We start from the raw sequence: 25,943 nt of genomic DNA on the forward strand, positions 1-25,943 counted from the left end.
CATCTAATTGGCCACTGAGTGGTCAGGATCCTGGACCAGATGGCCCAATGGCCTGATCCAGCAGGTTTTTATGATTGCATCACCACCACCACCACCACCACCATCATCATCATCATCATCATCATTTATTTAGACCCCGCACATCTGACTGGGTTTCCCCAGCCACTCTGGGTTGCTCTCAACAGAAATTAAAGGTAAAGGTACCCCTGATCATTAGGTCCAGTCATGACCAACTCCGGGGTTGCGGGGCTCATCTCACTTTATTGGGCGAGGGAGCTGATATACAGCTTTCAGGTCATGTGGCTAGCATGACTAAGCCACTTCTGGCGAACCAGAGCAGTGCATGGAAACACCGTTTACCTTCCTGCCGGAGCGGTACCTATTTATCTACTTGCACTTTGACGTGCTTTTGAACTGCTAGGTTGGCAGGAGCAGGGACCGAGCAACGGAAGCTCACTCCATCGCGGGGATTCGAACCGCCAACCTTCTGATCGGCAAGTCCTAGGATCTGTGGTTTAACCCACAGCGCCACCAGCGTCCCTCATCAGAAATTAAAAACACGATAAAACGTCAAACATTAAAAGCTTCCCTAAACAGGGCTGCCTTCAGATGTCTTCTAAAAGTCAGATAGTTGTTTATTTCCTTGACATCTGATGGGAGGGCGTTCCACAGGGCAGGCGCCACTACTGAGAAGGCCCTCTGCCTGTTTCACTGTAACTTCGCTTCTCGCAGGGAGAGAACCACCAGAAGGCCCCCAGAGCTGGAGTTCAGTGTCTGGGCAGAACGCTGGGGTGGAGATGCTCCTTCAGATTTATCCCTAGCACCCCTGGACTGGGTCAAAGTCCTCTCCAGAGCTGTCCTTATTTCTTAATCCATTCAATAAATGTAAATTATTTGGTACATAGAGCGGAAATAATGCAAAACCCAGTCAGCTCAAGCAAGCCACTTTGCATCATAATGGAAAAGGAGAAAGGGGGGAGTTCTTAGGATGACCAACCATCCAAGTGTATTCAGAAATATGGGAGCAAGAAACGAATCTAGCTCCCTAGTTTTCTCCAAAGAACCTGCCGAGGCTCTTAAACGGTTGGTTGTTTAAAGAGAAATAATATTTTGTGACGTACATATGCAGTATAGGGCTTCCCTCTGTTTCGTCGTTCCACTCTTCATCTTCTTTTTCATATTAAAGGACAAAACCTTATTTTGCAATGGATGCTGGTATTTTGCCCAGCCCATGAGGAATGAAATGAAATAACTCCTGGCGAGACACTACTGACCTGCGTACTATTCATTCTGCCAAAGGACTCTGCATTCCCATGAACTATCAGGTAATAAATCAAGGGAATCAATGTGAATGTACTCAGCGATTGTTGTTTTATTTGGCCAATATTTCATTCACACAAGACACTTCGGCAAGCATAATGGGACATCACTTCAGGATGCCTTCACCTCTCTCCTCTAACTAGTCAGCAGTTTATCCCAGTTGATGACAGTACGAGTGACTGGGAGCGGTCTGCGCAGTGCTCTCCATATTTTATCCGACAACTTCTGGAGCCTTTCCACCAAATCAGTCTGGAATTTGCTCTCTTCGGCTGCAACTAATTTCACAAACTCTATAGCAAACTGGACACGGCCAGTTATGTATATGGACTCTCTAACATCTTGGCTTGCTGTCCAGTGGAGGTTAGCTTTTTTGAAATAGTGTGCCTGCAGATCAATTTTCCCTGCGACCTGTGCTGTTGGCGGTGCAAAAGCGATAGTCCACTCAGATTTCCAAACGGCATTACAGATATCGTCGTACCGATGGCCTTCAAGGCAGACCACGAAGAAGGGGTTGCTCCCGATCATTTTTTTGTAGACACGGCAGTCTCCTGAGAGGAAGTGTCTCCTCATGTAGGACTCCAAAATGATGTTGAGTGTTTCCCTCCATAACTCTGCACGATCTTTCCTGACGCTGTGATAAAGCAAAACTTTATCAACTCTTTTAGTCAGGTGATCAAACCTGAAGGAAAGTTTGATCTGTGGATCAAAGAAGCGGTTTCCTCCAAGATCGTTGTAGCGAGTCACGAGAGCATTCTCCCCCTTTACACGCACAGCTGTGAAGTTTTTCCTGGTGTGATTGGCACACACCTGAGCGGCCTCGTACCTCATGAGATGATCGTCATGAGCCAGAATGCGGAGGTCTTCAAAAACATTCCTGTATTCGCCTGGGGGAGCCTGTTGAAGCAAGCTGCAGATGACATTTGTTTTCTCCTCCTCAGATAATTCACATTCATTAGACATCACGGTTTGTCTTTGGAGTGATAAAGCTACCTATGGAATCGAAATGAGAGGAGAGGGGAGAATAAACACCAGCTCTTTTAAACGTCTAAAGAAAAATATTGTTTGCTCTTTGAAAAAAAGAAAAAGAAATCAGCACTAAAATGTTGGCTTAATAACATTGGCAAAATAGTACCAAACATTTGTGCTCCTGAGCTTTTTCTAATCTCCATCTTCAAAGCTTTATCGAAACACAAACTAGAGCCAGCTGAGGGCTTTGGTTTAATACAGAATTTTCAGCCTAAAATAGTCGCTGTAAAAATCAGAGCAATTTGTTCTGAACACAACAAATATGATAATGAAAAGATCTAGAACAGGCATAGGCAAAGCTGGCCCTCCAGATGTTTTGGGACTACAATTCCCATCATCCTTGACCACTGGTCCTGTTAGCTAGGAATGATGGGAGTTGTAGTCCCAAAACATCTGGAGGGCCGAGTTTGCCTATGCCTGATCTAGAAGACTGGAATCTACTGCTAAAATATTAAAAAGTAATGAAATAACTAATATATATACATACATAGATATACTATTAATAGAACATACAAACCATGAAATATATTAAACAGTCATTGCTTTCTACTCACATTCTACTCACTTACTGTATTTGGCTACAAGACTGAATAGGATTTTTGAACATGCCACCCTGTTCCTAAGGATATCTTACTCAAGTAAGGTGAGGCAGTTCCAGTCTACTATGTCTGATGTCAATTGCAATCACATCCCAACAGTCTACTAACTACAAGTTACTGGGCCCAATGCTGCTGTCTCTTTGGTGCTTCAGTGGCATTAATGTTCTGTCTTAAGTGAGCCATTTCATTCTACTCCATCTCATCTTTGGCCTGTCATATATATATGGGCTTATCAGCAATTACACTCTGGGGACTTGCCCACACCAGAGATTTTATGCTTTCCCTTTGTAAAATTGGGTTTACTGCATACGGGCATAATCCAATAATTTAGAAGGAATTAGGTTCCAAGATGCTCCACTCATGGTTGCAGATTATTTGTTTTAGGTGTTTTGGGGTGCGTGGACCAATGATCACTTTCTGCTAATCCCTTTTCCATGTCTGCTACTTCCTTAGTGCTCTCTTTTCTTTTTGCCTGTGCTCATAACGGTTTCCAGTGTGCTCCTGAATATATTTGTTTTCATCCCTCACATTTGCACAAAACTAGAAAACTACACAAGCAAACCACATAACAAATTTCTGCACTAGATATTGCACAGCTATCTGAAAAGTGCATGCTGAGAATTGACAGTGGCTTTCAATTCTTATACAGTTGGGCTCAGTGCACTCCCTAGTAAAGCTTGAATAGATTTTTAAAATTATCTCATATTTGCACAAAACCAGAAAACTGCAAAGGTGAGTGGTGGAAATTTACAATTGTATGACTGTGTGCTTTTGTACACTTCCAGAGAGGGTTGTTCCCTCTCCCAAGGTGTGTGTGCAGTTATTTGTGTGCATGTCCCATCAGGGACCAACACAAAAGGAAACGCCTATTGGTATGAACAGGAAAGACCAAAGTTGCTCCCAGGACTGGATTTAGGTTTGATGAGGCCCTAAGCTATTGAAGGTAATGGGGCTCTTTATAGGTCCAGCTGTCCTTTGTGAACAACAAATTGTCACAAAGCAAACCAGTGATATTTTAGGGAGCTGGGTAGCAGGCGGGGCCCATTTCTTACATCATAGGAGCCTACACAACACAAAACACTGTTGATGTATGTAGGCTTTATCTTATGTTTTGGAAATGTATATCCATTTTTTTCCATTTTTTGGGGGGGGACCCCCAAGAGAGTGGGGCCCTAAGCTATAGCTTGTTTAACTTATACATAAATCCAGCACTGGTTGCTCCTCATATGCAAATTCAAATGCATGTGATTTTGGACTACTCCTGTCTAATTCAAATGGAAGGGAAGTGGATCAACCGCTAAATAAAGCTCTCCTGTGGAAAAGCCCTGGATTTTCCCAGTTCTGGGTTGTGCTAGGGTTCAGGAAAGAGATGCATGCAACCACAGTGTAGTGACGCCATCCTATTTGATAGCAGTAGTGTTGCTGCTACGCCATTGCTATTATCGGCTATTGTGCTAGATCCTTAAAACGTTTTAGGCTGTTCTACTGTAACATATTGCTTATGCAGTTTTCACTGTTGTACAGTGCCGTGGCCTGTGAAGCATAATTTGACAGATCATTCAACCTGACAGTGAAATTGCAACTACAATGGCTGAATGTAGGTTATCCAGATCTTCTGACCATCTGAATTCAGAGTGGACACTATAGATCACAATGCTATGTACACTTAACATTGAACTCAGTGGAACTTCTTTTCCTGCAATAAACATATATAGGTGGAACCTGTGGCCTTCAAATGTTTTTGGATTCCAACTCCATCAGTCCAAGCCAACATAGACATTTGTCAGGGATGATGGGAGTTGCAGTCCAGTAGCACCTGAAGGGTCACAGGTTTCACACTCCTGGAGCATAGGATTGGGCCGGAAACTGGTCAAAGTTTGTTACCTCTTACAAAAGTACTCCCATTTATATAGAAATTGGATTAACAAACCGTTCAGAGGCATCTGCCCCAGGCTGTTCCTATATTGGTGCTCTGCAGCACTCAAGTTCAAAAGAAGTTTGCTTAGCAAACAACTATTAAACAAGTGTTCCCCGATGTGTTTTAAATTTACCTACATGCTCAGGATCATTTAACAGAGATTATACCTTAATTGTTAAGATGCCCAGAGTATGTACTTTTGTTGTGAAGGACATCTAAACCATGTACACCACCCTGAGCCCCTTGGAGGAAAAGGTGGTATACAGTGGTACCTCGGTTTACATACACTTCAGGTTACACACGCTTCAGGTTACAGACTTCGCTAACCCAGAAATAGTACCTCGGGTTAAGAACTTTGCTTCAGGATGAGAACAGAAATTGTGCTCCGGCGGCACAGCAGCAGCAGAAGGCCCCATTAGCTAAAGTGGTGCTTCAGGTTAAGAACAGTTTCAGGTTAAGAACGGACCTCCGGAATGAATTAAGTACTTAACCCGAGGTACCACTGTATAAATGTAATAAATAATAATAATAAATAATGAACAGCAAACTTGGGTGCTAACTTATGACAGGTATGTAACTAAAAAGAGGTTACTGAAAAACAACAGGGAGGTATCAGCATCTTTAGGGGAATCCCAAGTTTTTCAGATGTGGGGAAAATATATATTTAGGGGGAAATATCCTAAGGAGGCAACTCCCTAAAACTTCAACAGCAAAACAAACAAAAAGGATCGACTATATTCAGTCGCCACAGAAGGCTGACTCTTGGTTGAAAAAGAGAAATGGAAACTGCAGCAGGGAGGGAAGGAAATGGAATACCCCAAAAGAAGTCATGGCTGGCTGGAATACTGAACAGGAGCACTGCACTTCGCAACTTTACATTGCATGTCTCACTTGGTTCTGCTTAACCCAACATTTCTCCAAAGAATCCAAGCAGTTCAGCAAATGGAAAAACCAGCCCTGGAAACTGACCAGTGGTTGACTTTTGGACCATAGTCTTATTTTCCACCTGCCCCCTGTATCCAAAGATTGGGAGTAATATTAGTACCATACTGACAATTGTGGTCAGGTAACAGACTAAATTCTGGGAGAAGGTGGAGTTCACAAGTATTACGTTTTTGTCCTGGTCTGGGTCTTCCATGCAACTATCACCTGATCCTGCCCCGAAAGTCAAAATTTGGCCACCTCTATTGTGATGTCAGCAACATAGAGGTCACAGGGGGAAGCAGCTAGTTTACATAGTCTACAGCACTGTGTTTTATATCACTTTAACCAGGCATAGGCAAACTTGGCCCTCCATATGTTTTGGGACTACAACTCCCATCATCCCTGACCACTGGTCCGGTTAGCTAGGGATGGTGGGAGTTGTAGTCCCAAAACATATGGAGGGCCAAGTTTGCCTTTGCCTGACTTTAACAGCCATGGAGAATCCTTGGGAACTGTAGTTTGTTAAGGGTCCCTGGAATTCTGTGTCTCTGAGGCAGGAGGGCAACAAAGTTTGCACAGAAAAGTAGATAGAGTATTTTTCTTAACGCCGAGTTTAAATCCTGTTCCTCCATGGACACCTTAGTGTCTTGAGCAAACTTCTTTATAGTCTGATCTGTAAAATGCTTGGGCTGTTGTGAGGACAAATGCAATAAAGGTAGCAAAGCAATTGGTGTATTTGAATAATAATGATGATGATTATTATCAAGAGCTTTTAATCCTGGCTAAAACCATTTAATTTGCGTCTGGTGAATACAGTGTTCTTACAGTTTATCTGGCAGGATTAGCACTTCATGTGACTTGCTGCCTATTTCACAGGTATCGAAGTGCTTCCGAAAATCCTGTTTTTGCAAACTACGTTAGAAGGGTGGCCGAAATTGTAAAGGAATCGGGGCATCTCTCTTTCAAAATGAATACTCTGTATTTCCATGGTAAATCATAATCATACTACTTTATAAATGTCACAACAAATTAAACAACAAGGCAAATAAATAGCTGTATTTTAAAGAAAAGAACGCAAGGAAAACACTGTCAGCAGACAGCGTACCAAAAAATGATATTGTCGTAGAATTTTTCATAGAGGAAAAATCTAACAAACATGGAACTTTTTAGCCTGAAGAAGAAAAAAAGACTAGTGGTGAGACATAGTACAGATTTATGAAATTATGCCCTACTTGGAGAAGGGACTGAGAGAAGACTGACTTGTAGGCATAAATATTTGAGAGCCAGTATGGTTTATGTAGGGGACGCAGGTGGCGCTGTGGGTTAAAGCCTCAGCGCCTAGGACTTGCCGATCGAAAGGTCGGCGGTTCGAATCCCTGCGGCGGGGTGCGCTCCCGCTGCTCGGTCCCAGCGCCTGCCAACCTAGCAGTTCGAAAGCACCTCCGGGTGCAAGTAGATAAATAGGGACCGCTTACCAGCGGGAAGGTAAACGGCGTTTCCGTGTGCGGCTCTGGCTCGCCAGAGCAGCGATGTCACGCTGGCCACGTGACCCGGAAGTGTCTCCGGACAGCGCTGGCCCCTGGCCTCTTAAGTGAGATGGGCGCACAACCCCAGAGTCTGTCAAGACTGGCCCGTACGGGCAGGGGTACCTTTTTTACCTTTACCTTTATGGTTTATGTAAGTGGTCTATGTTAGCACTTGTTGGAGGGAAACCTGGTTTCAAATCCTCCACTCAGCTGCAACGTTGGCTAGGTGACCCTGCACAAGAGGTCACTTCTCAGCCTAACATGCATTGAAGGTTTCTTGTGACGATAAAATGGGGTGAAGGGAAGAAGAGAAGTGGAATCTTTTCAAAACGTGCTAAAAATATGAGATCATATCTAGGTTAGCTCACATCACATCCTGTGCTTTGGGACTGCAAGCTGGTCTCCTGTGCCCAAGCCTGTGGGCATCACCAGGTTGTATGCAGGAACTGGTTATGATTGATATTTATTTCCATACCTTTTTTGCTGCCTGCCCCCTCAAAAAAGCAACAACAAAACACACACACACACACACAAAAGATATGGCAATAAAGGGTTACTGAAAGGAGAGAGAAGGGAAACGGGTACTGGAGACAAAATATCAAAATGCAACAAAGATGCAAAAATCAACGCATCTGAAGGAAAGGCACTCTGCATGTGCTCAGACACCCCCCTCCATGCAATGCATTGTAAGCTCCAGCTTGGCAAAGCGCGAATGGTATACGAGAAAACTGTATACAACGTGTTTGTTTTCTGGCTTGCTTTTCAGCTGCTCCCTGAGGAGGAGACTGACACTTTTGTTTGTATGTGCGCTACAGGGGGAGGGGGGTGGGTCCGGAAAGGGCCAAACGTGGGAGAGAAAAAAAATGCAAGCCGCGGCGTTTCGTTGGCAACGGCCTGCGCTGTTATGACGTCGGTGACGTCGGGAGCCGAGTGTGACGCGGCCCATTGTGTGACGTCAGGGAGCTCCCCAGCTGCGTGCCCGTGGGGAGGCACCGCGCCCGCCCCCGCGCCTCCATCGCCTCGCGGACACCGGCGAGGGCGGTCGCGCCTCCGGGCAGGAGCCTGGAAGACCTTCGGGCGGGCGGGTAGGCGGGCTATGCCGCGCTGGGAGCTGCTGAGACCATCGCAGTAAGGAACAGGCGCGAAGAGTAGGCGGGGGAGGCAGGACCACCAGCAGCAGCACCATGGAGAATAAATATCCTTCCTTCAGGGGCGCGGGAAGGGAGCCACTTCGCCCACTCCGTCGTGGAATCAGGGGGCGAGAAACCCCCATGGAGAGAGAGATGAGGGAAGAGGTTCTCCTTGGGGTCCTCAGCAGACGCCCCCCAGCATAGGAACCAACTCCTAGGGTCTGAGGTTCCTTTGACACCCCCCCCCCCCAATCTTTGACGGAGCATTATTCAAATAGTGTGCATCTGCTGCTTCATGTGGTCAACTATGCAGGCTAGGGTTTACCTCCCCCCCCCCCAATATTTTACTCAAGTTGGCACTCTGCTTCCCAGACATAAACAGAGAATAAATTCAGTAAGCCAGCAACTTTATGCACATTCAATTTGGGTGTGTTCAGCTTTAGGCGCCGAGTAGAATTTTTAATTTTTTTTTAAAGACTTGGGTGATGCCACCTGCCATTGCACCCAGCATGTCTTTGACAAGACATGATTTTGGCTTTTGGCGCGATCCCTGGGGGTAAGTTGCAGGCTTACTGTAGATCATCATGAGCTTTGCACCCTGCTTCCCAGCTAACCTCTCTTGGAGCACCTGGGAAACATGTCAATCACTCTGTGCATTTTTTTTCCTTTAAAAAAGAACAAGCATAAATGAACAATTTATGGGAGAACACAAGTAGGATTAGCTGTCCATACACCCCTGCCATGAGACCTTGAGGCAAGCACCCCCAAATTCAGCCCTCCAGATGTTTTGGGACTACAACTCCCATCATCCCTAGCTAACAGGACCAGTGGTCAGGGAGGATGGGAATTGTAGTCCCAAAACATCAGGAGGGCCAAGTTTGGGGGTGCCTGCCTGAGGGATGCTGCTCCCTGCTTCCTCAATAAAGCCCACTCCCTGCTTCCTTCAAACAGATAATGTGCCCCTTCCCCAGAACTTAACCTGTCACAAGCTACCTCCTCCCACACATGGCATTTAATAAGTTGCCTGGTCAGCAGAATGATGTTGTATATTAATGTTGAAGACTATGATGGGTACCCAAAGGAGTACGTCTCCAGTGGGAGAGATTCCACAAGCATGCAGTGGAATCCTAGTAGCAGTTCCCTTTAACCTGGTAAATTTTTAGGATCCATGTTTTTTCTGTGATTGTAAAATGTACCGTATTTTTTGCTCTATAAGACTCACTTTTTCCCTCCTAAAAAGTAAGGGGAAATGTGTGTGTGTCTTATGGAGCGAATGCAGGCTGGGCAGCTATCCCAGAAGCCAGAACAGCAAGAGGGATTGCTGCTTTCACTGCGCAGCGATCCCTCTTGCTGTTCTGGCTTCTGAGATTCAGAATATTTTTTTTTCTTGTTTTCCTCCTCCAAAAACTAGGTGCGCCTTGTGGTCTGGTGCATCTTATAGAGCGAAAAATATGGTAAATTGTTTTATACCATTTTTTAACTTGGCATTTGAATTAAGCCACCTTGAGTCCTAGAATGGGAATAAGGTGGAGTAAGAAGAAGAAGAAGAAGAAGAAGAAGAAGAAGAAGAAGAAGAAGAAGAAGAAGAAGAAGCAGCAGCAGCAGCCACCTACGACTTTAGGGTGAAGGGTAGGTAAATAACCCAATCTCTTTATAAATTTCCAATCACATGCAGGTAAGTGACTCACAAACATCTTCCTCCCACATTTTCTTTAAACAAAGGGAGAACCAAAGCTGAGAGTTCCTTATCCACAGTTACATTACTAAGATGCCCAGATGCAAGTACACAGTAAGCACTTGAACAGAGTTCCCTTTCGGGGGACAATGCCAGCCACAAAGCAAAGTGACTCTCCAAAATGACCTCCCCTCCTTCGCCAGCTTTCCCTTATTACCAGCTTTCTGTTGTAGAGTTCTCTTCTTTCATACACTGAAGTCTCATCTACTTGTACAGAAATGTGTTGTTTCTAGTCTACGGAAAGGTTCCCTGTTTCAACGCACATGCCAAACTATGTTTATAGAAGGGGAGAATTTGTCACCTCTCCCATGAAAGGAACAATTTCCTCTTGCAGGGATCCTTTGCCTGGAATGCTGCTATTCCACAGACATCTTTAGAACCTGATCCACAACAATGTTTAAATAAAATACTTGGATCTAATTAATTCTGCCCCCAGCTCCTGCTTCACAAGTGGGAAATGGACTGGGCCATTTGCAAAAAAAAAAAAAGAAGGGGGGAAAAGTGTATAGTGGCTCCTTGCCAACATCAGTCACTTTTTTTTGAACTGGAAAAAAGAGAGAATGCCAAAATTAGCTGGAAAATTCCTTAATTTGCTTTTCTCAACATGGTTCATGGACCTCATCTTTGATGAATTTAGAGATGGCAAGATCAATCTAGATAAGACCTTGAAACTGCTAAATAAGTTTGACGTCAGTTACGACTACGTTCATGTGAAAAAGGTGTTTAAGGTGAGAAAATCATGTTTGTATTAAGAATATATAGTAGTATTGGTGGTTCAGTGGACCATAGCTGTCTAAGTAAACTTACTACATGCCAACAGGACTTCCAGACTAAAGTTCTTTAAGAGCAGAAAATGTATTGCTTCTAGGCAAGATGCGTTATTACTGTGTAATTAAGGACCTATCTTTTCACCCATGAGCAAGTGCCCTTGGTTTTTCTTTCTTTCTTGGGTAGTGTTTCCTTTTCAGAAACCAATTATTGATCATTTGGGATGGGTTGGTAACATCTGTCTCACCTGTTGAACCTCGTATAGTTACATGAGAGGTTTGATTCTTCTGTACACTTGCCTTCTAGTGCCCTTAATGGTCTTAGAAACAGAGATGTTTGGAAGCTTAAAACACACACTCAATACTGTTTCCCTTCTGATTATGGCTGTTCTTATGTTCCAGTGGAGTCTTATATTCCAATGGGTGTGACAGGAGGGTGGAGAGCTGAGAGGAGAGAGGCTTGATCGGATGATGAGCCCTATAACATGAGTTTGAAGTGGATGAATTGGCTGGGCTCCTCTCTCTCCCCTTTAATTATTCTGATTAAGCCAGTAATTGGCATATAGGATGGGAGATGAAGAGGTCAAACTGAAGACCTATGCTTCTAGATCTGCTTTTCAGCTATGTGAACGTAACTAAATTAGGTCCCAGATTTAAATTTAATGTGCAGCATGTAACCTACGGGTACCTACGGGACCGCCTCTCCTGGTATGCCCCGCAAGGGACCTTAAGGGCCACAAATGACAACACTTTAGAGGTCCCAAGTCACAAGGTGGTTAGATTGGTCTCAACTAGGGCCCAGGGCCTTTTCAGTACTGGCCCCAATTTGGTGGAACGCTCTGTCACAACAGACTAGGGCCCTGCGGGACTTGACATCTTTCTGCAGGACAGAGCTGCAAGACAGAACTGTTCCACCTGGCCTTTGGTTTGGACTCAGTCTGACCCTTATGTTTCCCTCCTCTTATGGTTTTGATCTATGGGCTACTATTAAAATGAGGCTGCATTTTAAATTGTATTTTAACCCATAATTTAAATTGGGTTTTTTTTCTCCCCCCCCCCAGTATGTTTTTATTGTAATTTTACTGGTGTTAGCTGCCCTGAGCCCGGCTCTGGCCAGGGAGGGCAGGGTATAAATAAATTATTATTATTATTATTATTATTATTATTATTATTATTATTATTATTACCTAACAATGCCCGTTCCCTTTTCATTTCACTCCCCTACTGGCTTGCCCTCACAATCACGAAGGCTCACAGACTGACTCTAGTGAATTAATTTTATAATGAAATGATTTTAGAATGTTGTACTTTTTTATTGTTAGCTGCCCTGAGCCCGGCTTTGGCTGGGGAGGGTGGGATATAAATAAAATTCATTATTATTATTATTATTATTATTATTATTATTATTATTAGTGAGTGTTTCTTATAAAAGCTTCGAACTATGTCAAAGTGCTCATCATTTTGGTGTGAATACTGCCACATAGTGCTTTATTTATATTTATTGCCAACTCTTCTTTTTTTTTAACATAGAAAAATGACAAACAGAAGTCTGGACTTATTACCATGGAAGATTTTAGGGCAATTTATCGAACGCTTCTGCACCGACCGGAACTTCACGAACTCTTCAGCAGCTACTCGCCAAACAAAAAAGTTCTAGCAGTATCAAATCTGTGTGACTTTCTTAGAAAGGAACAGTTTGAACTTGATGTTAATGAAGCAAGAGCTGTGTCACTCATTAATAAGTTTGAACCCATTGACGAAGGTACACTAAAGTTTTAATGTTACAGTTTAATTAGTTTGGAATCATAGCTTTTAGTGTGTTGATAATGATATTGAACATATGAGTAATAATGAGTATGTAGACAGTCGCAATGTAGCCTTTATTTTCCCAAGAGAAAATGTTGTTTTTATGCAGAAAGCTCGTCAGTTTTCTAAATTTATTGTCTGCCTTGGACATTCAGCCAGCTCCAATGATAGTTGGCCTGAGATTGTGAGTCATGCACCGTTATGAGCACATCTAATGAAGACCAGGGCTGACATCTATTTCTGCAGCCACTATCTTTTGGTGGAGAAAGGGGGAGCAGTGGTGGATGAGGCTTGCCCTCCACATCCAATCATAAGTGCTACCCATGCTTATTGCATCATTAAGGATCCCACGAGAACGGAGTTTTCCAGGCCCTTAGCCAGCCTAAAAGTTTTGGTGAGGACATCAGAAAGGTAGAGATTGGGCAGTTTATCTGGTCTGCAGGCCTTTTCACAATCAAACTAAAAACTCTTTTTATTTAACCCTGATTTTTGCAGCTTACTTACATTACTTACATTGCAACTTACTTACATTAAAAAAAAATCCTAAGCAAACAACAATTGTTGCTTTTCTTGCCACCACTTTGCAAAAAAGGTAAAAAATAATAATAATTCAAGAACAACAACCCATTACTATTAGGAATAAGTTACAATGGGAGTGTTCTTATAGTATATATCAAAAGTTTTCTTGTCTTCGAAGCTGCAAAGGTAGAACAGGTTCATCCAAAAGCAATGCTTTAGTAATGTCCATGTTATAACCCTAAAGAACAAGATCGGCTTTATGTTCACTGTAACATTAACAATTGCTGCCGACCTAAAAACTGAGGTTAATGAGATGCATTGCAGTTCTGCTTGAAATTATTGGTGCTGCTTCATCCAAAAGGCCAGCTCTGGGAAATGCAGGCCCATAATTTTTGAGCCCATCTGCAAACTGTGCTAATGATGGTCGTTCTTTAATAAGGAATTTTGCCGACTCAGGTTCCAATTTTAAGTTTTCTAGCTTTTTACAGTTGTCCAAGTGATGTTTTAATATTTTACATAGTGGATTCAAATTATCCTCATTTCCAGGCTGGGACAAACTCTTGTAAGCTATAGCTATAATTAACCAGTGTACTGTAGCTGTTAGAGTGTTGGGCTAAGACCCAAGAGACCATGGTTCAAATCTTTACGTGGGCATGAAGCTCACTGTGTGTAGCCTTTGGCCAGTTCTTGCCTCTCAGCATAACCTACCTCACAGGGTTGTTGTGCGATGAAATGAGGCAGGTGAAAACTATGCTTACCACCTTGAGCTCATTGGAGAAAATCTGGGATAGAAATGTAATAGCTAACTAGTCTTTCTCCTTGAATATACTTTCTAATTCACGAGTGCTATGGCAAAGGTGCCACCATGTTACCTGGAACAGGAGTTGCTGTTTCAGATTTATTTCCAGCAAAGCAGCTTACAAATGCTTGCTTTGAGGTCACGATGAGAATAGGTAAAGGACCCCTGGATGATTAAGTCCAGTCAATGTTGACTATGGGGTTGCAGCGTTCATCTCGCTTTCAGGCCAAGGGAGCCAACATTTGTCCACAGACAGCTTTCCAAGTCATGTGGCCAGCATGCTTCTGGCACAATGGAACACCATGACAGAAACCAGAGTGTACAGAAACACAGTTTACCTTCCTGCCGCAGTGGTATCTATTTATCTACTTGCACTGGTGTCCTTTCAAACTGCTAGGTTAGCAGAAGCTGGGACAGAGCAACAGGAGCTCACCCTGTCGCAGGGATTCAAACCGCCGACCTTCTGATTGGCAAGCCCAAGAGGCTCAGTGGTTGAGACCAGGGGATTTGTATTTTCCTCAGTCAAGGGAAAGCATAACTTAATTTCACCACACCTCTCAGCAGAGCACGTAAACCAACCAACCAACCAACCAAGAGACCATTTGCTTAGCATTCAACCCCTTTAATCCTGCCGCTTCCATTAATTGACTCCTTTTTGGCCTAGCAAGCAGAGACACCTGAATCCCACCTCCCTGCTTTAGCCTTTGCTCTTGATTGGATATACTAGCCAGAGAGTGGGGAGAGAACAGCAACTCCTATTTAGAGGCAATGTGGTGGCACCTTTAACCTCATTTGTCAGATTGGAAAATTCCGCCTACCTTCTGAGTTTGCGGTTGGTGAATTTAGATACCTCAGAACAAATTGACCTGTCAAGCTTCTTTTCCTCCTTTTAAAAAGTCTCCCTCCTGGATCCCGTAACATGATTTTTTGTGGTAAGCGGATTTCACTGCAGCAGCACCCCCGAAATAATAGCACCTGTACCTGTAAGAAAAAAAGCAGAAATGTTCCCGTATAATTAAATAAATAAATAAATAAATAAATAAATAGATAGATAAATAGGGAACGCTGAGGAATTTTAGGGAAATCCAGCTCCCTGCCCCCCACCTGGCTAACAGGCATGGAGTCTTCTGCTGTGGTGTTGTTTCTCTGAGTGTGGCAATTGAGTGTAAAGCCTTCAAAACTGCACCTACTGTATTTTCTTATGCATGTTTGTATGAACGCAGATGGTGTTAATTCATCAGATTATGGTGGCAATTTATCACATTCTTCATTGTTGCTTTCTGGAAGAAAGAAAAGCGCAACCTAAAAAAAACAAGGAAAAAATGTACATTTATATTTCTTTATTGAAACATAAGCAAAAGATTATTGCCGTTTGTATAACATGAGATCAGTTTGTACAACAGTCTAAGCATTCTCCTATTTTCTTACACTATGTGAATAATTGTTTGTATTGCTTCTGCTTTATTATTGTTTGTAGTTCTTTTTGCATTATTCTTATATTCGTTGGATAGTCTTAAAATAGATAAGTTGTTTATAATTTGAATAAACCAGGACTAATTTGCATGCATCATGTGAGTAAATGTTCCGTTCAGATACTAAGTGAGATCATGCATGTGTTGTTTCAGTTAATGATAAATGATGAAGATAACCTTATTTGGACTGTTCTTCCTACATTAGCCTGTTGACTGATAATTTTACCTTTTAGAATCTGTTTAGATTGTAACAAATGCAACTTGATAAAACACTGGAAACAAAAGCACAAAACAGCTAAATGTTGGTTGATGGGATTTAGCTAAATAGTCTACTAATCTTGTATGAAATACATTTGATGTCTTGCCTTGTATAATGAGTGCATTAAACAATTTCTCTGTTACGATTCTCAGCTTTTAAAATATTAGTTTATAGTGTTCTAGTTACAGCATAACTTTATCGTGTGATTTTCAAAAAGCAACACTGCCCACAAATAAACACATTTTTAACGCTCTGAATTTCTTACCTCTTCATTGTTGAAGACCTCATTAATTGGGATGGCATTTGTGCATTTACAGCACTTCGAGGAATTGTGGGTGAGTTTGTTTTTGCAAAACAGCACAAACAGATATTGCACTGAATATTGCTTACCTGAGTTGCTAAACTGGTAACAGTTATATTAGAGGAGATTTCTTCTGTTCTTCAACTCATTTTAAAGACAGGAAATGCATTTTTCTAGGTTTCTCTTTTTTATATCAACACCAGTAACATTCTATAAATCCTTTGTGGTGTAACATACGCACAACTCCACAGTCATCCAGTAATGTCCCCACTTGAAACTATTCAGTACTACTAGCAACATGATCATGGAGGGATATTTGAAGCCAACTAGTCAATATCCTTCTTAAACTGTGGTACCCAGAACTGGACACATTACTGTAGGTCTTATTTAATGGAACTTTCTCCTGGATGAGTGTACATAGGTTTGCTGCCTAAGAGGTTCGTTCTCTGTAGCAGGCGTGGGGAATTTATGTCCCTCCAAATCTTGCTAGGCTGTAGTGCCTATCATTCTTGGCTGTGCTGGTTGGGGGGGGGGGGGGTTGATGGAAGCTGAATTCCAACAACATCAGAAGGGCCAGAGGTTTCTTTCCTCTACTCTATAATAATATCTAATTGGCTTGCAGCATTCCTATGCACATTGACTTAGGAGGAAGACCCACTGAACACACTGTGACTTAATTCAGACCGCACATACCTAGGATTGGACTGTAGGGCAGCTAATTTGCATGGGATTGCAGTCCCAGGCCTTAAAACTTTGTTTTGATGTTTGCTTGAAACATTTTAAGTAGAAAAGATCATTTCAGAACTACATAGTATCCCAGGTGCCAAATTCCCTATTCATGTGATATTAGTACACTGCGCAGAACTTGAAAATCATCTTTTTTGGTTTTCTGGGGCAGTTTTTGCTTTGTTTTTTTTTTTTTTTTTTTTTTTTTGCGTGAATGCTACTCCAGGTTCAGAGATTAGAATCATGATTACCTTGGGGATTAGGAAGTAGCTACTTTTCTGCCTTGTGCTGAGAAGACACATATTTTTCCTTCTGTCTCAAAAGCAGTTTTGATAACAGCAGCACACCAAAGGCTAGAATGGTCTCTACCGTGAGAAAGAGCCCTGTGGAATACATAGGTTGCTGACCTCCGATGTTCAAAAACTCTAATGAGTTTAACTTGAACTGTCTTTTCCCCACCCTTTAACAGGATGACTTGAGGGATCTAAATTGTTATTGTTCGGTACCCTTTGGTATGCTGCAGTTGTGCTTTCAAGCTTTGTCAGTGCGAAAGGTGATAAAATATCAAAGTGCTCTAAAATATATTTTTATTCATTTCCCCCCATCTACTTTAATCAGTGTGCTGACAATGAGACAGCCTTACCTAACCTGGCTGGTGCTCTCTAGGTGTTTTGGATTTCAGATCCCATCAGCTTCAGGCCCCATGCTGGCTGCGACTGGTAGGCATCCCAGTCCAAAACATCTGGGAGGCACACTGCTTTAAGAGGACAGGTCCTCATTCTGATGAGCTTCCAGTCTAAAATTCAGCAAAGAGGAAGAAGGGGAGGAAGAGGCAAGGATGCAGAAGGAAAAAATATATACAATTGTTTCAATTGCGTGCGCTCAGCCTTGGTTATAGGCTTAGTAATAATAATAGTAGTAGTAATAATAGTAATAATAATAATAATAATAATAATAATAATAATAATAATAATAATTTATTTATACCCCACCCATCTGGCTGGGTTTCCCCGGCCACATTGGGTGGCTTCCAACAAAACACTAAAATACCACAACCTATTACACATTAAAAGCTTCCCTAAACAGGGCTGCCTTCAGATATCATCTAAAAGTTTGGTAGTTATTTTTCTATTTGACATCTGGTGGGAGGGCATCCCACAGGGTGGGTACCACTACCGAGAAGGCCCTCTGTCTGGTTCCCTGTAACTTTGCTTCTTGCAGTGAGGGAACCACCAGAAGGCCCTTGGCGCTGGACCTCAGTGTCCAGGCAGAACGATGGAGGTGGAGACGCTCCTTCAGGTATACTGGCCTGAGGCCGTTTAGGGTTTTAAAGGTCAGCACCAACACTTTGAATTGTGCTCGGAAATGTACTGGGAGCCAGTGTAGTTGCTAGATACAATTGAAATCTATTATCATCCCCCAAGGGACGCAGGTGGCGCTGTGGGTTAAAGCCTCAGCGCCTAGGACTTGCCGATCGAAAGGTCGGCGGTTCGAATCCCTGCGGCGGGGTGCGCTCCTGCTGCTCGGTCCCAGCGCCTGCCAACCTAGCAGTTCGAAAGCACCTCCGGGTGCAAGTAGATAAATAGGGACCGCTTACCAGCGGGAAGGTAAACGGCGTTTCCGTGTGCGGCTCTGGCTCGCCAGAGCAGCGATGTCACGCTGGCCACGTGACCCGGAAGTGTCTCCGGACAGCGCTGGCCCCTGGCCTCTTAAGTGAGATGGGCGCACAACCCCAGAGTCTGGCAAGACTGGCCCGTACGGGCAGGGGTACCTTTACCTTTACCTTTATCATCCCCCAGGAAATGATCATTCAAGCCCAATGATCATGTGGCCCCCTCACAGTGCTCTCTGGCCCTTGCGACTCTCTTCAGACTCTGTCTCCACCCCAGGCCACACCTCTGACTGGTCCTGCTCTCCACCTTCCTCAAGTATTTTTACCTAGTTGACTGTTTCTACAAGCTGTGATAATGCCTCTTGCTTGCTTGGATTAAGTGTATGTTTGTGTGTGTATGCATAGTAACCTCTAGTATTTGCATGGGTGGAATATAGCCTACTGTACAAGGTAAGAGTCACATCTGTTTGCTCTGCCGACTGGTCACACCCGACAATGTCATGTGCCCCCACCCCCAAAGGTTGCAAATGAAGTAACATGGCATTCAGGCTGAAAAAAGATTCCCCATTTCCTGATACAGAAGAGAAGTTTCTTGAGCAGGCACTAGGACAACATCAAGTAGGCTGTAGGCCTTCTGTTGCTTGAAGGAAGGAAAACACTACTCCAGTGAATCTCTGACTCCACCTTGGAGTGCTGTCGAAGAAAGGACCATTGTCCTCAGCTGAAAGGTGTTTCTGTCCCGGCCCCTAGTTGCTGAAGAACAAAGATTTGAAGGAGGATGCTTTCTAAACATAGCTGTCAAGCATCCCTTATTTGGCGGGACAGTCCCTTATCCCAGCGCCATGTCCCGCTGCTGTCTCTTATTGATGAGGCTTCATTTGGCTGCTGGCTGGGCTTTCTGCCTTTGGCTCGGTGGGGCTCAGAAGTTGAACATACCTATGCCTGGAAAATCCCTTATTTTGGCTGCTGATCCCTTATTTTCGAGGCTGCTAGTCCCCTATTTTCAAATCTGTAAGTTGACAGCTATGTTTCTAAAGGCTTTGATGTTTAGATTATGTGCGCATTGCTAGTTTAAGGCACCTCAGGAAATACACAAAGTCAATCCAAAACAGAGCTACAAAAAGGCAAGTGCTCTAACTCCCAAAGCTATAAATGTTGACCCGACACTATAAACAAACTATAATTATATCTATATGTACACTGATATGTTTATCGGTATGTTTATTTGTGTATTTTATATCTACATGGATATGTTTAATTGTATAATCTGAATAAAAATGTATTGCAAAAAAAAATAAAAATGTTGACCCGACACTGATCCTTGTTATCCTATATGTAGGAATGGGGCACAACTTAGTTCAGTAAGTGTTCCCGCAGTCTCTCACTAGTCCTAGTTGGTGGAACTCTCTGTTCCCTTCTTATTTGGCACCTCCTAGATCTGGGTGACAGGGGAGGTGTCTATGCTGTCTGAAAGGTGGCAGGGACCGGCAAAACATTCCCACCTGCAAAGGCAGAGCTGCTCCCAATGTCTGGTGGTGCTGGGATGGGTGGTGTGCCCAGCACCATGAAAGTGTCAGTCAGAGGCTCCAACAGCTGTTGGAGAGGCAGGTGGGGGACACAGAGGGAGATGGGGCTTGCAGCTCTTGTTGCAGAGATGGATGAGATGAGATCATAGGTTATGGAACCCCACACCAGATCCTCACTATCAGGCCATCCCACACCTGGGAGAGACTCCTACATCCCATGGGAGCCATCCCGTGGGTCCTCCATTGGCCTGATTTGGCCAGTCCACGGCAGTTTCTGAGGGAACACTTCGACCACACCAAGGTCCACCCACTGCTGACTGACATATATGCAATAACCAGACACCTAAGTTTCTAGAGTGTATCCAGCATTGATATGTGTCTGCTCCCCCCTCTCCCATTATTGGATTTGTACGGACATTGTGTTTGTTACATATAATTATTTGAGCATTACGTTTTCTCCTGTGCTTACGGTGAACAGTGATTCTGAGGAGGTCTACAGCCCAGTGCCCCCTCAGAAACACCTTTATATGATCACAATGGCTGTTTCTTGAATGTTGTTGTTTAGTTGTTTAGTCGTGTCCGACTCTTCGTGACCCCCTGGACCAGAGCACGCCAGGCACTCCTCTCTTCCGCTGCCTCCCGCAGTTTGGTCAAACTCATGCTGGTAGCTTCGAGAACACTGTCCAACCATCTCGTTCTCTGTTGCCCCCTTCTCCTTGTGCCCTCCATCTTTCCCAACATCAGGGTCTTTTCCAGGGAGTCTTCTCTTCTCATGAGGTGGCCAAAGTATTGTAGCCTCAGCTTCACGATGTGTCCTTCCAGTGAGCACTCAGGGCTGATTTCCTTAAGAATGGATAGGTTTGATCTTCTTGCAGTCCATGGGACTCTCAAGAGTCTCCTCCAGCACCATAATTCAAAAGCATCAATTCTTCGGCATCCATGGACAAAGAAAACAGGCTTCTTGAATAGAACACCCCCCTCATGTCTCTTTGTTGCTTGATATATAGTAAGAGTAAGTAGGTTTGTCCTTCAAAGAAAAAAGAAATCCCACAGAATGCCCCCCAAATTCTAGTATACCTGTATACTAACTGTTTGGATCCTGAGCTGATTGTGACTCCCAGACTCTAGTTAAGTGCTTTCTATTTGTCTAATAGTGTTAGAAGCAATTCCCTTTCCTCTGTGTTTGAGTGATATTTATCGTTTAAATAAATCATTGCAATTGGTGTGGGTGGAACCCTGGATAATAGCCTTGAACACTCATAGCTCCATATGACATGTGCTATTATTATTGCTTACTTTTATAGCACCAAAAATATACTAAGCTCTTTACAAAAGGGTCGGATAAACAGGTCCCTGCCTAAAGCAGCTTCAATAGACATGAATCATAAAAGAATTTGTGTGGGGCACAAGGGTGGAAAGGAAGGAATCATAAAAATAATAGCACATTTAATACAGTGAAAAGCACAGTTTGGGTTACAAAAATGTAGTTTTATCATTAAGCTTTGCAATATAGGGAGTCAACAAAGAGGAAAGGACACACACATCACTGAACTGCCTGATCCTAATCATAGTTACATGGAAGAATGGCCCACTGATTTCAATGGGGTTTCTTTCCAAGCAAGTATGTTTAATATTGATGTCTTAGGTACCTCGGGTTAAGAACTTAATTCGTTCTGGAGGTCTGTTCTTAACCTGAAACTGTTCCTAACCTGAAGCACCACTTTAGCTAATGGGGCCTCCTGCTGCCGCCTTGCCACTGGATAAAGATTTCTGTTCTCATCCTGAAGCAAAGTTCTTAACCTGAGGTACTATTTCTGGGTTAGCGGAGTCTGTAACCTGAAGCGTATGTAACCCAAGGTACCACTGTATTCCTGATTTTCAGTAGAGTGTGATGCAACACTGTCATAACCACCTTCACATGCGAGTTATGCGGCAAAAGGATACAAGTTGAAGCATCTACGATATATTTCAAAAAGTTGTTTGTATGTTTGCTAGGCATTTGTACACCTCTTAAGATATCAGTACCAAATTACTGTTCCCGAGGTCAAGGAGGAGGTTTTCATCTGTGCCTGGATACAGTTGGGTGCTATTTTGGATCCTGAAGGCAGACTGAACCTTTCAAAACTGCACTGATTTTAACCAAAGTTTGCATGGTGGTTCTTGAGATGAAGGTGCAGGGTTCTGACTATAGCTGGACACAATTTTGTGTCCTGCTATTGTGCCCTGAGCCTTTCAAAACTGCACAGATTTTAACCACTTATTTCAAAACTGCAATGATTTTTCTGGTTTCTTAGAATTCCCGAGCAACGCCGGGCACAAGACTGCTAGTTTCTTTCTAAAGAAAGTGATGGAGGTGCCAAATCGGCTCAGGGGAGTAAAGCGGGGGTGGGGAACCTGTTGGATGCCAACTCCCATCAGCCCCTGCAAGGATGGTCAATGATCAGGGATGATGGGAGTTGTAGTCTGGCTATATCTGGAAGGCCACAGGTTCCCCTTCCCCGAAGTATAGAGTAAAAAGCTGGAGATCTTTGACAAAAGAAGAGTTCTTATGTATACCAAAGAGAAGAGAGGAAGATAAATAAAATGCCCAGACTGGAATGCGACAAGAAATCACCAAGAAAAGGTAAGATCCAAAAGTATTGAGAGACTTAATGGTAAGTATGAAAACTGGTAGCGTATATAAAGAAACTGAGCTGAAATGGAAGTTTAGGAAAAGAGTCACGGGATGGAGCAGTTTCAGCTGTGAGTATTCTGAAGATTTGTAATGGATAGATAGAAAATAATAGTTTATTAAGAGTGGATAGATAATAATAGCTTATTAAGAGTGTATGCATAACAAATGATTAAATAATATTGCTTTTGCGCATTAGCAAAGAAGTTGGGTTTCTGCGAAAGTTTTAAGATGAGAAGGAGAAAGACCAGAAAACACAGCATTAATACAATTTAGTTATAAGAAATCCAATTGAAAAGGCTTTTATTTTTGTAATAGAAATAGGACAAAAATTGTGTCATTGGTTTCTAAACAGCGATATGACAAATAAATGGTAGCAGTATTAACCTGGTGTAGACTTCAAGGATTGCATTAATACAGCAGTGACTTTCATATGTTCTGTTTTACAACAATCCTCTATATGTTCAGTGGTTTGCCAAGGAACTATTTCATGTATTAGAAACAGAATTGGCTAATCCTTGTTTGTGGAGAATTCTGGGGCATATTCCAGCATGTTTATCAATTCATTCTTGGTGCTAAGGTCAGACCAGTAGAGTCACATCTAGAGATGTGGTATAAATTTGATTCAGTTTGCATTTAAATATACCTAATAACAAACTTTCCAAAACAACACACAAACCAGAACATCCTTCAAAATTCACACTTTCTGATTTTTGCAGTGCACTTCTCCAGCCATGGAATGTGTAAAAAAATAATAATACATACATACACTTGGGTAACACGTGAAAGATTAGCGAAATATAACATACAAATAATTATTACATTAGGGGAAATGGCTTTGCAAAAATGTGTATGCTAGGCAAAATTGCAAACGTGTATGTTAGGAAAAAATGTGCAGTAAAACGCTGGTGAATTTTCCCTTTTTTTAAAAAAAAGATAAAATTGCAATCTGATTTGGAAATGTGGAGAATTGAGCTTAAGACTGATAGAATGAGAAACTGAAAGAAACTGAACTTGACATATGGGTCTATCTCTAAGCACGTGGTCAGTATGTGTGGAAGCACCCTGGAACAGGAATGAACAGACTTTTGTTGGGGAATCTGCTCTGGTTTTGACTTGAACCTACCTGAGCCACATGCAAAATGGCAGCTCAAGGGGTGGAGCTAACTGCCATTACACTGGGTGGCTGGGTGGGGCTTAACTTCCCATAATGTTAAGTGCACAGTGTGTAAATTCATCTGCATTTAGTATTATTTTGACACCCTGTGCTAGGAGGGGAGGGGGAGATTTTAATTAAGACTGCAGAGTGGAGAGAGAGGGTAGGCTTAACCCTTGCCTTCCCAGCTGCGATCCTCTCAGAAATGGACCCTAATCTTGCCCCAGAGGTTAGAAAAAGCTCCCATTGGGACAACTGGACTAATCGGCAGGCCAAAGATTTTCATCGGGTGGAAAGGGCTAAACTTCTCTTTCCTGCATTCTGTGTTCCTGATCAGAGACCTCCCCATGCTTAGTATTAAAGGGTAAAGGTACCCCTGCCCGTACGGGCCAGTCGTGTCCGACTCTGGGGTTGCGCGCCCATCTCGCTTAAGAGGCCGGGGGCCAGCGCTGTCCGGAGACACTTCCGGGTCACGTGGCCAGCATGACGAAGCTGCTCTGGTGAGCCTGCACCAGCGCAGCACACGGAAACGCTGTTTACCTCCCCGCTATAAAGCGGTACCTATTTATCTACTTGCACTTAAGAGTGCTTTCGAACTGCTAGGTGGGAGGAGCTGGGACCGAACGACGGGAGCTCACCCCACCGCGGGGATTTAATTTAGGAAAAACTCTCTGCTGCACATCTAAATGCAGCGTGTTGAAATTAGGCTCTCCGTTGACCTGCATGTACTGATACAAATCTTAAACCTGAGTCAAATCGAGGATTCTTTTTGCTGCTGGTATTGATAAGCAACTGGGAACCACTACACTCAAATGTATCAAGTGTTTCCCTGTGGCTTAGCAGTGCAAGATTAGTCAAGGTGATCAAAACATTTTTCAAGTGGGGCAGAGCCGCTGATTTGCCATGACTGATCTCATCTTCTGATGTGCTTCTGGACGAACCACGGGTTCCCCCAGAATGAACGCCACAATAGCAGAGCGTATTATGACTAAGCACAAGAACTAACATGGCTAAGGTCTGGTTCCTGGCTTGTGCACATTACGCTAGCTTCTGGTGATTGTTGTGTCATTAAAGAAAGGCATGAATAAGCATTCAGCTTATTATTATGCATGTTCAGCTTCAGATCATAGCCAAGCACCAGGTGAAATTCAGGAGCACACATTCGTAGTGTGAGTATTTCCAACATCTGTTTAATTCCAGCATTAAAAAAACAACACGGTGGAGGTATCTGAGCAATTTTAATTTTACCCCCCCTTTAATGTTCCCACTTTAGCAAGAAGCCAAAGGGAGATGACCTTCGAAGGCTTTATACGGTACATGCTTTCGGAAGAGTGCAGCATCTTTAAACAAAAGCACAGGACGGTTTACCAAGATATGAACTTCCCATTGTGTGACTACTTTATATCATCGTCACACAATACCTACCTGATACAAGACCAGCTTGTAGGCCCAAGTCACCTGTGGGGCTACGCCAAGTATGTACATTTATTTGTGGGGTAGGGCAGGGGAGAGGTGAGGCCAGTAGGGTGTGGAGTAGCAAAACTGTGCGGAAGTGTGTTGTGTTTCCTAATGGTGTTCTTTCTCCATATTTAAAATAAACACAAATCTTTGCAGCCGTTGAAGAAAAAATAACTTGGAACAATATATATGGGTTGTATTATTGCGCTCATTGAATGATTTCCGCTCAGGCAATGGAACGTCTGTTACTCCCCCCCCCCCCAAGAAATCTGCCCTGGAGAGTTGTGGGATTGAGGGGGTACAAAGGAGGAAAGTTCCATTGTATGCATGGACATCATCCTGCTAGTGCAATAATGCAATCATTGAAAGCAAGCCTGTGGCTTAGCTAGAACTGAAATAGGGGTGGAATATAGATGCATATAACAACTGCTTCGAAAATGCTTTTTTTAAAATAAAAAAAGGAATTTAAAAATACATTGCATTTTCCATAAGGTTGGCCATCGCCATCTAATGTCACACTATATGTTGCTTTTAAAACACACTTAAGTTTTATTTGCAGCTGTATAGGACAATGGCAGAATTATTCTTTTGTTCTGATTTAGTGCTTTCTGAACTTTGGGACTCTTCTGAACCCCTTTTGGCGTCCCACCCAGTGCCTACAGTGTGCCCTATGGGTCCAATTTAGAACTGTAA

General features: G+C 43.1%; 2 protein-coding genes across 5 annotated transcripts in view; one reads left to right on the forward strand and one right to left on the reverse strand.

Annotated features, from left to right (window-relative positions):
* Positions 1-1,348: 1,348 nt before the first annotated feature.
* On the reverse strand, positions 1,349-6,035 carry CAPZA3 (capping actin protein of muscle Z-line subunit alpha 3). Of its 3 annotated transcripts, none has more exons than XM_083700902.1 (2): positions 5,975-6,035; positions 1,349-2,310 (listed from the first exon to the last, which is right to left on the reverse strand). In XM_083700902.1, exons 1-2 carry the CDS (start codon positions 5,999-6,001, stop codon positions 1,456-1,458), a joined length of 882 nt encoding a protein of 293 aa, XP_083557028.1. In that variant the 5' UTR covers positions 6,002-6,035; the 3' UTR covers positions 1,349-1,455. The 3 variants fall into 3 exon arrangements, with proteins under 3 accessions (XP_083557028.1, XP_083557029.1, XP_083557030.1); XM_083700903.1 differs by having other exon boundaries at positions 5,909-5,993; XM_083700904.1 differs by lacking the exon at positions 5,975-6,035 and adding an exon at positions 5,833-5,968.
* A 2,235-nt stretch (positions 6,036-8,270) lies between these two features.
* The window catches only part of LOC310825998 (1-phosphatidylinositol 4,5-bisphosphate phosphodiesterase zeta-1-like), a 57,245-nt gene continuing 39,572 nt past the window's right edge, over positions 8,271-25,943 (forward strand). For both annotated transcript variants that reach the window (XR_014555596.1, XM_083700323.1), the window contains exons 1-4: positions 8,271-8,508; positions 10,783-10,906; positions 12,476-12,707; positions 25,066-25,267. Coding sequence is in view for 1 of the 2 variants with exons in the window: in XM_083700323.1 (XP_083556449.1) it covers positions 8,498-8,508; positions 10,783-10,906; positions 12,476-12,707; positions 25,066-25,267 (569 nt within the window). In the remaining variant the exon portion in view is untranslated. The remainder of the gene's footprint in view (positions 8,509-10,782; positions 10,907-12,475; positions 12,708-25,065; positions 25,268-25,943) is intronic.

Source organism: Podarcis gaigeae (genome assembly GCF_964106915.1).
Source record: "Podarcis gaigeae genome assembly, chromosome: 10".
NCBI lineage: Eukaryota > Metazoa > Chordata > Lepidosauria > Squamata > Lacertidae > Podarcis > Podarcis gaigeae.

Coding starts and splice junctions, on each gene's coding strand:
- CAPZA3 (XM_083700902.1), bottom strand. CDS start 6,001: ATGGAAGACCCAGACCAGGACAAAAAC. Junction 2,311..5,974: donor ACCCAGACCAGGACAAAAAC/GTAATACTTGTG, acceptor TCGATTCCATAG/GTAGCTTTATCACTCCAAAG.